The 15,146-nt window shown below is 42.7% G+C and overlaps 1 protein-coding gene across 4 annotated transcripts in view; it reads left to right on the top strand.

Annotated features, from left to right (window-relative positions):
• LOC122558483 (leucine-rich repeat-containing protein 36-like) overlaps positions 1–12,485 on the top strand; it is a 99,877-nt gene extending 87,392 nt beyond the window's left edge. For 2 of the 4 annotated variants that reach the window (XM_043707116.2, XM_043707115.2), the window contains 2 exons: positions 4,331–4,445; positions 10,338–12,484. In XM_043707116.2, the coding sequence (XP_043563051.1) occupies positions 4,331–4,445; positions 10,338–10,527 (305 nt within the window). In that variant the 3' untranslated portion in view covers positions 10,528–12,484. Of the gene's footprint in view, positions 1–4,330; positions 4,446–10,337 lie in introns of all 4 variants that reach the window. The other 2 variants (XM_087995954.1, XM_043707118.2) reach the window with 2 other exon arrangements.
• Positions 12,486–15,146: the final 2,661 nt, after the last annotated feature.

Raw genomic sequence — 15,146 nt, forward strand, 5'->3', positions numbered from 1 at the left:
CGCTCCCTCTCCCTCTCCCCCGCGCTTCCTCTCCCTCTCCCCCGCGCTCCCTCTCCCTCTCCCTCTCCCCCGCGCTCCCTCTCCCTCTCCCCCGCGCTCCCTCTCCCTCTCCCTCTCCCTCTCCCTCTCCCCCGCGCTCCCTCTCCCTCTCCCTCTCCCCCGCGCTCCCTCTCCCTCTCCCTCTCCCTCTCCCCCGCGCTCCCGCTCCCTCTCCCTCTCCCCCGCGCTCCCTCTCCCTCTCTCCCGCGCTCCCTCTCCCTCTCCCCCGCGCTGTCTCGCGCTCCCTTTCCACCGCGCTCCCCCTCTCCACCGCGCTCCCCCTCCCCCCTCCCCTACCCCTCGCTCCCCCACTCCCCCTCGCTCCCCCTCCCTCCCTCCCTCGCTCCCTCTACCCCTCCCCCTCGCTCCCCCTCCCCCCCTCGCTCCCTCTACCCCTGCCCCTCGCTCCTCCGCCTCCTCCCTACCCCTCCTCCTCCCCCTCCCCCCTCACTCCCCTCCCCCCTCACTCCCCTCCCCCTCGCCCTCCCCTCCCCCTCCTTCCCCCACCTCCCCCTCCCTCTTGCTCCCCCTCCACCTCCCCTTCCCTCCCCCTCCCCCCCACCTCCCCCTCTCTCCCCCTCCCCCCCACCTCCCCCTCTCTCCCCCTCCCCCCCCTCCTCCCCCCTCCTCCTCCCCCCCTCCCCCCCCCCGAGCTCGCTCTTTCCTTCCGTCTCTTCCTCCCGCGCTTGCTCTCTCCCTTCATCTCTCCATCCCTCGCTTTCTCCTCCCCGCGTGCTCTCTCAAGCGCACTCTTTCTCTTCCGCTGTCTTTCTCTCCTGCGCTCTCTCCCTCTTCCTCCCACTCTCTCACTCGAGCGCTGTCTCTCCCTCCCGCACTCTGTCTCACGTCCGTGCTTTCATGCGTATTCTCTGTGCTGCTGTCTCTCGTGTGCGCTCTCTCTCCCACTCATTCTCTCTCCCTCCCACACTCTCACTCCCCCTTTCTACTAGTTGCGCTCACTCTTCCATGCTCTCTTTCCCCCCCCCCCCACTGTCTGTGTCCCTCACACTCCTCCCCATGCCCTCTCTCACGCACGCTGCCTCTTGCTCTCTCTCTCTCTCTTCCCTCTCTCTCCCGCTGTCTCTCCCTTCCGCTCTCTCCCTCTCCCGCGCGCACTCTTTCTCTCCCTCCCGCTTTCTCCCACGAGCTCTCCCACTCCCATGCTCTCTCTCCCTCTCGTGCTTTCTCTCCCTCTTCCTCACGTGCTCTCTTCCCGCTGTCTCTCCCTCCTGCATGCTCTCTCACATGCATTCTCTCTGCTGCTGTCTCTAGTGTGCACTCTCTCTCTCCCACTTATTCTCCCTCCTGTGTTCTCTCTCCCAAGCGCTCATTTCCATGCTCGCTCTCCCGCGTTCTCCCTCTCCCTGTCCCGCTGTGTCTCCGTCCCGCATTCTCCCTCCCGCGCACTTATTCCTGTGCTCTTTCTCTCGTGTGTGCGCACTGTCTCTCTTCTGAGCTCTCTCTCCCACTCAGTGTCTCCCTCCCACGCTCTCCCACTCTCCTTCTCCCTCCTGCGCTCTCTTGCATACTCTCTCCCACTCTGTCTGTCTCTCCCTCCCTCTCTCCCATTCTCGTGAGCTCTCCCTCTCGCACGCTGTCCCTTTTCCTCCCGCTCTCTCTCTTTTGAGCGCTGTCTCTCGCTCCCACACGCTCTCTCACGCATATTGTCACTACCGCTATCTCTTGTGCGCTCTCGCTTTCCCTCCCATCTCTCCCGCGCTCGCGTGCACACTGTCTCGCACGCTCTCTCTCCCACTCTCCTGAGCTCTCTCCATCTCGAGTGTCTCTTTTCTTCGCACTCTCTTTCTCCTGCATGCTTTCTCTCCTGCTCTGTCTCTCCCTCCCGTGCTCTCCTGCATGTGCCTTCTCCTGTGCTCTCCCTCTCCTGCCCTCTCTGTCCCTCCCGCTTTCTCGCGTGCACTCTTTCTTTCCCACTGTCTCTCCCTCCCATGCTCTCCCCTGCGCTTTCCAACTCCAACACTCTCCCGCATATCCTCTCTGCCGCACTCTCTCTCCCATGCTCTCCCTCTCCCGCATTTGCTCTCCCTCTCGTGCGCTCTCTCACGTGTATTCTCTCTGCCACGCTCTCGCACGCTGACTCCCTCCCGCTGTCTCCCTCTCAAACCCGCTGTCTCTCCCACACTCTCTCCCGCGCTCACTGTCTTCCTCGTACCCTCTCTTCCTCATGCTCTCTTTCTTCAAGCGCTCTTTCACACGTGCTCTCTCAGGTGTATTCTCTCTGCCGTGCTCTATCACGCGTTCTCTCTCCCACTCGTTCTTTATCCTTTCTCTGTCGTGTGCTCATTCCCGCACTCTCCCGCCCGCGGTCTCTCACTCTCGCTCGCTTCTTCTCTCTCAGCCTCTCGCACTCTCTCTCTTGCTCCGGCTTGTGTCTCACTCCAGCAGTTACTGTCTTGCTCTCGCACTCGCTCGCATTGTCTCTGTTGCTCTTCTGCATGCTATCTCTGTCTCTTGCGCTTGTTTTCGCTCGGTCTCTCTCTCTCTCTCCCTCTCTCTCTCCTGCACGCTTTCTCTTGCTCTCATTCACACTCTTTCTTTCACTCTCCTTGTCTCTCGCATGACCTGTCTCTCACTGCTGTGCTCGCTCTCACGTGCACTCAGTCTCACTCGCTTGTTCTCTCTCTGTCTCTCACGCTCTCACTCTTTCCTGCGCTCTCTCTTTTGCTCTCTTCTGCGCTGTCTTGCTCTCTTTCGCTCTCCCTCCCGCCTGTCTCGCGCTGGCCGTCTCTCGCTCTCCGTCGGTCTTTCTCTGACTTGCGATCTCACTCTCACGCTCTCCCTCTGTCTTGCGCTCACTCTCTCTCGCTTTCTTGCACGCTCTCTCTCGCTGTCTTTCTCACTCCCGTGCGCTGTCTTTTGCGCCCTTGCTCTCTATCTCACGTGCTCTTGCTCTCTCTCGCAGTCACTCGCTCCCTTGCTATTGCTCTGGCTCTCTCGTTTTTGCTCTCTCTTGCGCACTCTCGCTGTTGCTGGCACTCTCTCTCGTTCTGTTGGGCTCTCACGAGCGCTGTCCATCTCCATCTCTTGTTTATTTCACCCCTCCCCCACCCCATTATCTTCATGTATACAGTGGAGCCTCAGTTATCTGAACGAGGTGCACGGGCACTATTTCGTTTTGATAATCTATTATTTGGATAATTGATTTTACCTTAAACAATGGAGCCATAATGATCTAACACTGTGCTCAACCGGAGAATTTGTTTAAATCTATAATTTTATTGAGTCTGCCATTTCAACAAACTAATCCTTGCAGTCTGCAGATTACAGGTTAAAATGAAAAGGATTACCATCACACAAATACTGTATATCAAATCCCAGCATTAAACAAGTTCCCAAAAAGCTTCTACAATTGCAAGAACATTTATCAGTTTCCAGGAATTCATCCTCATGATAGAAAGACAGAAGCACCGTCTCGCACATGTGTTTCCATCCTCAGTCTTTTTTTTTAATGAAAGTGACAGGAGTACCCTGTAAACACTTACTTTTGCAAAGGGCTATATAACAACCTTTACTTAAAAGGTACACAGTCGCTGATGCTTGAGCTGCTTGTGTTCCTTTGTTTTGCCAGCATTTTCACATGTTCTTCAGTATAGATAAATCAAATACATTTACCTCTTTTGATGTAACATTTTTGTGGGACCTTGAAATCTTCGGATAATCCAAAATTTGGATAATCAGTATTCAGATAATTGAGGTTTGCCTGCACCAACCTTTTCCTAGCTACAGTCAGTTCTGAAGAGTGGTCATTGGATCTCAAACATTAATTCTGTTTTCTCTCCTCAGATGCTGCCAGACCTGCTGAGTTTTTTTTCCCAAATTTTCTTTTTGATCCCCATAACTGAAGTGTTTTGTATCATCCTGGTGTACGATCTCCATACATTCTCTAAGGAACTGACATCCTCACTAAAGTGTGCTTGCTTGGAATTGGAAACCCTTCTTCAGCTGAACCTATTTGATCATGTGTAAAAGTTTAACAGGACCATGTTGATTTTATATTTGTGCCTCATTAAAAAAGCCAAAGTCCCGTATATTTTCTTAACTACTAGTCCACATAGCTGCGTAACAATTAAGGAAATTTGTACAGCATTAAGAATTTTACAACTAAGTGGTTATGTAAAAGCATAGACAGTACTTTAATTTTAAAAAAAGACCATGTTCAACCCATGGCTACACTTTTTTTATATTGATTTTCATCTACCAAGAAACAGTGATGACTTGTTTTAACAAAATTGTTTGAAATTTTTGCTGCCATTCTGCTGTATATTCATAGAGGACTTGCAGAAAGATAACGAAAGACTAAATTTGGAGGTTGAATACCTAAATCAGCAAATAAAGCAATACAGTAAATTACAAGAAACTGTCACCATGTTACAGGAGAGTCACAGGTAATAAAATCATGAAGAATGTTAACATATATAATGATATACTATATTAACTAAACATGTAATAGATCATATGTAAAGTACTGTGATTTCTTCTTCCTATTTCTGAAGTTGTTAACAAACATCTATCATAATACCTGATTGATAATTTAGGAATTGGGATAGTATTACAGTAAGATCAGAACTTACTTGGACTTTACTGTGAACATTATTTAATTAAAGCTTTAATTGCAATAGTCTTTTCCTTACCTCATGTGACAATAGAACCTTAAAACTACTGAAACAATTTATAATGTTTTAAAGTTTTTTTTTGTTTTTTTAATTTGCTGTACATTGGAAAATACCTTAAACATATTTACAGTTTAATAGGATACCTTTTCAATATTGAATACTATGCCATAGCTGAATTGCGGTAAAGATGTCACCACCAGTTGTTCTAATGAAAGATACTTGGGAAAATGTTTTATTTGTTTCATCACTACAGGCTTCCATTTTCTGACTTCATTTTTATTACTAGTCATAGAGTTATATAGCACGGAAACAGACTCTTCAGTCCATACGGTAAAAATAATCACTGCAGATGCTGGAAACCTGAGTCTTGATTAGAGTGATGGTGGAAAAGCACAGCAGTTCAGGCAGCATCCAAGGAGCAGTAAAATCGATGTTTCAGGCAAAAGCCCTTCATCAGGAATATAGGCAGAGAGCCTGAAGGGTGGAGAGATAAATGAGAGGAGGGTGGGAGTGGGGAGAAAGTAGCATAGAGTACGATAGGTGAGTGGGGAAGGGGATGAATGTCAGGGGGGAAGGTGGAGTGGATAGGTGGAAAAGAAGATAGCAGGTAGGACAAATCATGGAGACAGTGCTGAGCTGGAAGTTTGGAACTGGGGTAAGGTGGGGAAGCATACCAAGATAGTCCCAAACTAAAGTAATCCCACCTGCCTGTGTTTGACCCATTTCCCTCCAAACAGTTCTTATTCTTGTACTTACCTAAACCTCTTTTAAAAGTAACTGTACCTGTATCTGCAGCCACTGCTTCTTCTCTAAGTTCATTCCACACACAAACCACTCTGTTTAAAAAAAAATGCCTCATGTCTTTTTTTAAATCTTTCTCTTCTCACTTTAAAATATGTCCCCAATCTTGAAATCCATTCCCTTAGGGAAAAGACACCTGCTATTCACTTTACCTATACCCCTCCTTATTTTATAAACTTCCATAAGGTCATCTCTCAACCTCTTTCACTCCAGTGAAAAACATCCCAGCCTATCCAGCTTCTCTTTATAAATCAAACCCTCCATTCCCGGCAACATCCTGGAAAATCTCTTCTGATCCCTATCCAGCTTAATACAATCCTACCTATGATAGGGCAACCAGATTAGGATACAGTACTCCAGAAGAGGCCTCACCAACGTCCTGTACATCTTCAACGTAAAGTCCCAACTCCTTTATTCAAAGATTTGAGCAATGAAGGCAAGCATGCTAAATGCCTTCTTAACCACCTTATTTATATGTGATGCAAACTTCAAAGATTAATGTACCTGAACATCAGGTCTCTGTTCTACAACACTGCCCAAAGCTCTACTTTTAATTGTATAATTTTTGTCTTTGTTTTTCCAAGATGTAATATCCCGCATTTACCCAAATTAAGCTCCATTTGCCATTGTTCAGCGCATTGACCCAGTTAATCTTAGATAACTTTCTTCACTGTCCACCATACCACTGATCTTGTTGTCAGCTGCAAACTTACTAAACATGCTTTCTGTATTCTATTTTTATATATTCTATACTCGCTTAAATATAATATATGTTTTTACTAATTAAACAACTTTTACTAATTTTTACAACTTATCGAAAAGACAGGGAGGTGGCCTTGTTAGTTAAGAACAAAATTAAATCTATGGCACTAAACGACATAGGGTCGGATGATGTGGAGTCTGTGTGGGTGGAATTGAGGAACCACAAAGGCAAAAAAACCATAATGGGAGTTATGTACAGACCTGGAAATGTGTTGCTGGAAAAGCGCAGCAGGTCAGGCAGCATCCAGGGGACAGGAGAATCGACGTTTCGGGCATAAGCCCTTCTTCAGGAGGTTATGTACAGACCTCCTAACAGTGGTCAGGACCAGGGATGCAACATGTACCGGGAAATAGAAAAGGCATGTCAGAAAGGCAAGGTCACGGTGATCATGGGGGACTTCAATATGCAGGTGGACTGGGTAAATAACGTAGCCAGTGGATCCAAACAAAAGGAATTCATGGAATGCTTACAGGATGGCTTTTTGGAACAGCTTGTCATGGAGCCCACAAGGGAGCAGGCTATTCTGGGAGAAAGTGAGGTCTGCAGATGCTGGAGATCAAAGTTGAAACTTTATTGCTGGAACAGCACAGCAGGTCAGGCAGCATCCAGGGAACAGGAGATTCGACGTTTCGGGCACAGGCCCTTCTTCAGGAATCTTCTTCAGGCTATTCTGGACCTAGTGCTATGTAATGAACCAGACTTTATAAAAGATCTTAAAGTAAGGGAACACTTAGGAAGCAGCGATCATAATATGGTAGCGTTCAGTCTGCAGTTTGAAAGAGAGAAGGCAAAATTGGATGTAATGGTGTTATAGTTAAATAAAGATAATTACAAGGGCATGAGAGAGGAACTGACGAAAATCGACTGGAAGCAGAGCCTAGCGGGGAAGACAGTAGAGCAAAAATGGCAGGAGTTTGTAGGTATAATTTAGGACACTGTACAGAGGTTCATCCCCAAGAAAAGAAAGATTATCCGGGGAGGGATTAGACAGCCATGGCTGACAAAAGAAGTCAGGAAATGTATGAAAGAAAAAGAGAGATCCTATAAAGTGGCCAAGAGCACTGGGAAATCAGAAGATTGGGAAGGCTACAAAAACAGAGGATAACAAAGAGAGAAATAAGGAAGGAGAGGATCAAATATGAAGGTAGGCTAGCCAGTAATATTAGAAATGATAGTAAAAGTTTCTTTCAGTACATTAGAAACAAACGACAGGCAAAAGTAGACATTGGGCCACTTCAAACTGATGCTGGAAGGCTAGTGATGGGAGATAAGGAAATGGCTGGAGAACTTAATAAGTACTTTGCGTCTGTCTTCACAATGGAAGACATGAGTAATATCCCAAAAATTAAAGGGAGTCAGGGGGCTGAGTTGAGTATGGTTGCCATTACAAAAGAGATAGTGCCAGAAAAGGTAAAAGGTCTTAAAATTGACAAATCTCCTGGCCCCGATGGGCTACATTCTAGAGTTCTGAGGGTGATGGCTGAGGAAATAGCAGAGGCGTTGGTTGAGATCTTTCAAAAGTCACTGGAGTCAGGGAAAGTACCAGATGATTGGAAGATCGCTGTTATAACCCCCTTGTTCAAGAAAGGATCAAGACAAAAGATGGAAAATTATAGGCCAATTAGCCTAACCTCGATTGTTGGTAAAATTCTAGAATCCATCGTTAAGGATGAGGTTTCTAAATTCTTGCAAGAGCAGGGTCGGATTAGAAAAAGTCAACATGGATTTAGTAAGGGGAGGTCGTGCCTGACAAACCTGTTAGAATTCTTTGAAGAGGTGACAAGTAGGTTAGACCAGGGAAATCCAGTGGATGTGGTCTATCTAGACTTCCAAAAGGCCTTTGATAAGGTGCCACACAGGAGGCTGCTGAGTAAGGTGAGGGCCCATGATGTTCGAGGTGAGCTACTGGCATGGATTGAGGATTGGCTGTCTGACAGAAGGCAGAGAGTTGGAATAAAAGGTTCTTTTTCAGAATGGCAGCCGGTGACAAGCGGGGTCCCACAGGGTTCAGTGTTGGGGCCGCAGCTGTTCACGTTATATATTAATGATCTGGATGAAGGGACTGGGGGCATTCTAGCGAAGTTTGCCGATGATATGAAGTTAGGTGGACAGGCAGGTAGTACTGAGGTATTGGGGAGGCTGCAGAAGGATCTAGACAGTTTGGGAGAGTGGTCCAGGAAATGGCTGATGAAATTCAATGTGAGCAAATGCGAGGTCTTGCACTTTGGAAAAAAGAATACAAGCATGGACTACTTTCTAAACAGTGAGAAAATTCATAAAGCCAAGGAACAAAGGAATCTGGGAGTGCTAGTCGAGGATTCTCTAAAGGTAAACATGCAGGTTGAATCCGTGATTAAGAAAGCGAATGCAATGTTGTCATTTATCTCAAAAGGGTTGGAATATAAAAGCAGCGATGTGCTACTGAGCCTTTATAAAGCTCTGGTTAGGCCCCATTTGGAGTACTGTGTCCAGTTTTGGGCCCACACCTCAGGAGGGACATACTGACACTGGAGCATGTCCAGCGGAGATTCATACGGGTGATCCCTGGAATGGCAGATCTAACATACGAGGAACGGCTGAGGCTCCTGGGATTGTATTCATTGGAGAGTTAAGGGGAGATCTGATAGAAACTTACGACATAATACATGGCTTAGAAAAGGTGGATGCTAAGAAATTGTTTCCGTTAGGCGAGGAGACTAGGACCCATGGGCACAGCCTTAGAATTAGAGGGGGTAAATTCAGAACAGAAGTGCGAAGACATTTCTTTAGCCAGAGAGTGGTGGGCCTGTGGACGCTAAATGGCTTCAAGGCAGAGATTGATAAATTCTTGATGGCACAAGGAATTAAGGGCTACGGGGAGAATGCTGGTAAGTGGAATTGAAATGCCCATCAGCCATGATTAAATGGCAGAGTGGACTCGGGCCGAATGGCCTTACCTCCACTCCTATGTCTTATGGTCTTAAAGCCTTTTATACAGAGTTTTGTTTCAGCCTTAATGTTCGGTAGTAATTTTTAAAAGGGAAATGGATTTATGATATAATGACTGGTCATCACTTTAAAATAGTAGGATGAAAGATGTTAACTGCAGTGTCTGAGCACAGGGTATTGCATTTTATAGGGTGCTGATAAGCAGGAACTGCACGCTTCCTCAATTGGGGGAGAAAAGATAAATGTGGATTTACTGCAGACTGCACTGGCTCACTACTTGCACCTCATAACAATTAGTCATTGATGGCATGAGGAAATGGTATGGCAAAGCTTGTCTGCCAAAAGGTGCAAATAGCTATACTTGGAACTAATTTTTCAAGTAAGAGCACTTAAAATGGAAAACAAAACTTGAATAAAAGATGTGATTAGCTCAATGTTGTCTTTGTCCAGTATTCACACTCAACATCAGCCGGCAATTCTTGCTGGAACATTGATTAGCATCTGCGGTGGCATTTCTACTTCTGTTCCAGGGTGAAATCACTTAACTAAACGAGGGGTTGTAATGTTATCTTCCTCTTTGATGATCCCACAACTTATTTGATAAACTCATTCCGCTGTTCAGGAATCCAATTAGTGTAATAATTTAATGCTAAAATGTATCATTAAGCCAAAAATAACGATATTTTACAATGCTTTTATTGATTTATAACTTTTGGTTGTAATTTAAATGCATTTTACTTAGGAAAGATGGACATTTTAAAGTTGTTCTCCAGTAGAGGGGCATGGATAGGGTAAACAGGCAAAGTCTTTTCCCTGGGGTTGGGGAGTCCAGAACTAGAGGGCATAGGTTTAGGGTGAGAGAGGAAAGATATAAAAAAGACCTAAGGGGCAACATTTTCACACAGAGGGTGGTACGGGTATGGAATGAGCCAGAGGAAGTTGTGAAGGCTGGTACAATTGCAACATTTAAGAGGCATTTGGATGGGTATATGAATAGGAAGAGTTTAGTGGGATATGAGCTGGGTGCTGGCAGGTGGGACTAAATTGGGTTGGGATATCTGGTCGGCATGGACGGGTTGGACTGAAGGGTCTGTTTCCATGCTGTATATCTCTATGACTCTAAATGCGAGATTATTTCTGTTCTGGTAAACTAATTTTTGTCTTGTTCCTAGATCTCTAGTATCTACCAATAATTATCTACAGCAGCAGCTGAACATAACTAGTGCTGGCCAAAACAATGATGCACCATATCATCATAATTCTCATCGGACGAAAGCATGGAGTAAACTCCCACCTTCAGAAATCACAGAATTGCCCTTATCATCTAAGCGTAGCTATCACAGTACCTCAGATATACTGTAATAAAACTGCTGTATAATACAGTAACTAAACGCAAAATGCCTAATTCTAATTAAATTAGTGTTTGTCAGAAATTGTATTTGAGCTAATCTTGTGTTTTTTTTAATCTATGAAGTGTCTCATTTCAACAGAATTTGGAATTAAACTGTAAAATAAATATGCTATGTTAATAAATAGTCTAGGCTACTTTGAAATAAACATGTACAGTTATGCTATATGTGTAATGTATTGTTATTGTGACATTATTAGAATTTATGCATTTAGATTGTGGACTATACATGTTCAAAACCTCAATACAACGTAGCAATATTTAATCCCCAGTGATGAGTGGCTTTCTTGTGAAGTAATCCTAATATTTCAGCTGAATTTGTTTGTGCTATTTTGTAACAATTTTCAGTTACATAGTAGTGTTTTAACTTACAGTGAAGTATGGATCAATGTATTACTTCTGCAAAGTATAGGATTAATTTGCACATTTGATGGAATGTCATTGGTGCTTTACATTAATTGTTATCCACACATTTGGTCAACAATGTGTGTGGATTTAAAGACTAATATTATCAGTGGAACCTTTAGAAGCGACAGCACCTCATTGTGAAAATCACAGCAATTATTGAGTGAAACAAGCACGCAGTGCTGGAATTACAGGGTTGAATAGGCAATATCTGTAGCAAGAGGAGGAGGGTGAGTGATCTGATGCATTAACCCTAACTTCTTCATTACAGATAATTATTGTAGATTTCCAGCATCCTCAGTGTTTTGCTCTTTGAAATCTTGGCTTGCCTGCCTTTTTGGAAGTGTTAATTATGTTCAGACGTCCTGACACCTATATATTTCATATATCTAAGATGATAATGGGATGTTTGGAACACTAAATGCAATTCATCATCATGTTTAATTTATTAATCTAGTTTATGAAATAGTTCTGGTTGCAAGACTCTTGCAAAAAACAATAAGCTTTTATCCTTTATGTACATTTACATTCCTTTCCACTTCATTTCAATAGCATATTAATCAATATTTTATTATGAATATTATGATTATGTGAGTCTAATCTCAGCTTTTGCATCAAATTCTTGTGTTATTTCAGTTGTTCATGGATCAATGACCATTCTGCTTTTAGTAGAGTTGTTTGTGCTAGTCTTCATAAAACAAATTTGTTACAATTTGTTTCTTGATTTTAGTGCTAACTAGATTGCTTAAAATATTTTAAGTTAATTCTGTTTTGATTATCCAGTTACATTTTTCATATCACCTTGAAAATTAGAAGCATGTCTGTATAATACTTGTACAAGAAAATGATCATCAAATGAATCAGAATAAGCTTTGCGTTAGTTTCAAGATACATCTAATTTTTTTTCTCTCTCCTGTTTATTTTAGTTTGTAGTATTATAGAGATCACATGTTTTTGTCTTATAGGTATATTTTTGCATTCATTATTCCAAGATTGATTAGCTCTGAGAAAAGGTCATGTAAGTATCAAGCACTCAAGTTTGGTGGATCATGCTTGAGTTGTAGAATAATGAGCCCCTTTTTAAGAATGAAGAATGTGCCCCAGCCTCAAAAAAAGCTAATTTAGATGCAACAGTTGTTTTTTTCCATATCATCTATTTTGTTTCCTGATGTAAAAGTTTTGCTGTAAAGGTGTTTTTTTAGCTCTGTACTGAAGTACTTCTGAGCCAAAATGGTAGAGATTTTTTATCACTCAAATTCATTTTTACATTTGATCATTTCTCCTATTTATAGTTTGATCATATGAAAATATTTGCGATATCTGTACACTTGTAGATGTAAATACATTTTATTTATTTTTGTGTGTAAATTTATTGGGAATTGAAATTCTCTAATTTATTAACATTGTCTTATTGATGACTGAAAAATTAAATATCTTTTGTAGATTCAAGAAATTTAATAATAAAATATTTTCTAAGTTTTAAATTTTGTGTCCCCATGTAGTCCAATTCCAGTTGTTGGTAAATGCAATGTTTTATTTAGATCATGTCTATATCCCACAAAATTGACAATGTAGCTTATTTTTAAGCTATCTGCTGTAGCCATAAAACAATATGGTTTGGATCTTTAATAAATCCATTGTTGCTGGTTCTTCCAAAACCTAGCAACAGTCATATTGTCTAGTTAATAAAGATTTAAAATCATTTTACTGTTTAAAATAAAATCTTACTGGAATTTTTGGAGCGATCTCAAATTCAACCAATTTTAAAATGTCACAAAGTTGCCTTAATATAAGGATTTTGCTATTTTTATGAGGGAATGAAGAATGAACAGTATACACATGCAAAATTCACTGTAATCATTTTTTCATACATGGATCATAATACCAGAACATAAACAGTCATAAGGAATGGGTGAAACATGGTGCTGCAACAAGCTTGCAAAAATAGATTTATGACTCTAAAGACATAAAAACTTCTGAGGCAAAATCACACAGTCATACTTCTGCTGTTTCTCAGATCTGGCTTTTATAACCCACCCACCAGGGTGGAAGGGGGTGAAGAGGCACGTAAAATATAGTCCAATGATGTCCTGCCTTCCCTGATCTGTTCCCCATAAAACAGTTGGCTTGAAATTGACAATCTACTAATTTTAAAAAAATTAATGGATCAATGAGCTTCTTAAGCCAATTGTCCAAATGATATGCTAGCCACCTCCTAATACTGTAGGCCTTGTTTAATGTTGGTTGGATTAGGACTAACAGTCGAGTAATTGGTGAGTTGTCTTGCCCCACCCCTATAAAATCTTTCCTATTCTGAGCCTGTGCTGTCAATAGAATCTTATGGTTTTCATTTTCAGTGTCTTAGGCCATTTGGAAAAAAAGGTAAGATTAAGCAGTACATGCAAGAATGGAATCCCTGACTTCTTTGGCAAACAGATGAAAAAGAAGTGTTCTGTGCAACTGTGCAGTCAAATATGTAGTCACCTGATACCAAATTGCAAATTCAGTTTGAGTAATTAATTAAAATTCATATACAGAAGCAAGGACAGAAAGGCAGAGCAGACTTAGTCAAATGGCATATTTCTGCTCCTACATCTTAGGGTCAAACTACATCCCACTCCTGATCTTGCAGAAAAGTTCAGTTCTGTATTTTAAATAGCTTGCAGACTGTCATATTATAGATTGCTGTATCCTCTAAACATTTATAGCATCTGTAAACTTTTAATTGTCTCCTGCATCCTAACATCTAGATTACTTATATCAGAAAAAGTAAGCATTCCAATATGAACCCTGTAAAACTCCACTAAAAACCTCCTTTCTGCTTGAAAAATATCCATTAACATTTACTCTGTTTTCTATCCTTCAGCACATTTTGTTTGACTAGATTAGATTCCCTACAGTGTGGAAACAGGCCCAACCAGTCCACTGACTAATGCACCTAACACTATGGGCAATTTAGCATGGCCAATTCACCTGACTTGCACATCTTTGGATGAAAAAATCCATTTATCTAAAGTTTAATTTAGATAAACGTGAGGTGCTGCATTTTGGAAAGGCAAATCAGGGCAGGACTTATACACTTAATGGTAGGTCTTGGGGAACGTTGCTGAACAAAGAGACCTTGGAGTGCAGATTTGTAGTTCCTTGGAAGTGGAGTCTCAGGTAAATAGGGATAGTGAAGGTGTTGGGATGCTTTCCTTTATTGGTCAGAGCATTGAGTACAGGAGGACATGTTGCAGCTGTACAGGAGATTGGTTTGGTCACTTTTGGAATATTGTGTGCAATTCTGGTCTCCCTCCTATAAGGATGTTATGAAACTTGAAAGGGTTCACAAAAGATTTACAAGGATGCTGCCAGAGTTGGAAAGTTTGAGCTGTAGGGTGAAATGGCTGGGGCTGTTTTCCTTGGAATATTAGAGGCTGGGTGGGGGTGGGGGAGAACCCTACAGATGTTTACAAAATCTTGAGGGGCATGGATAGGGTAAATAGACAAAGTCTTTTCCCTGGATTGCGGGAGTCCAGAACTAGAGAGCATAAGTTTAGGGGGAGAGAGGAACGATTTAAAAGGTACCTAAGCTAGTGCTTTCAAATAAACCTGTTTCACTATAACCTGGTTGTGTGTGATTTTTAACTTTGTACAGCCCAGTCCAACACCAGCATCTCCAAATCATGTTCACCTATTAAACTTATTGTTCCATATTATAGGGTCAGAGGATTTATGCATTACCTGTCTAGTTTATTAAACTCCTATTCCCTCTTTGTTTGAAGGCTTCTTGTCTGTTGTGTGACCAATCCGTATACAGTTGTCCTGCTCTGGAATACACAACAGTGCCTTTAGCCACTGCTCAACTCCTGGAAACCAGAGCTCAAGTTTGTGTGACCACTTATGTTCCCTACAGATTCGTTTGAACAATGTTATGACCATGACTTCACATATACATGTTGCACACTCCAATTGGCCCTTCTGAAAAGCCATTCCATAACTGTAAAAATTATTTATTATACTGAAAATCAGTATAAACTTATGAAAACCCAACATGCTTTCTGATTAAAAACACAATCTTTAAATGAGCTTTAAAATTAAAGACGAGGAATACTGACAAATCCTATTCAGCAATCGGCTTCTTTCCCGCACTTGTAACACATCCCTACTTGTCTCAGTGCTAATG

The sequence above is a fragment of the Chiloscyllium plagiosum genome, unplaced genomic scaffold (genome assembly GCF_037043375.1).
Source record: "Chiloscyllium plagiosum isolate Xiang-an unplaced genomic scaffold, Cpla_swu_hap1 HiC_scaffold_17, whole genome shotgun sequence".
In the NCBI taxonomy this organism is placed as follows: Eukaryota; Metazoa; Chordata; class Chondrichthyes; order Orectolobiformes; family Hemiscylliidae; genus Chiloscyllium; species Chiloscyllium plagiosum.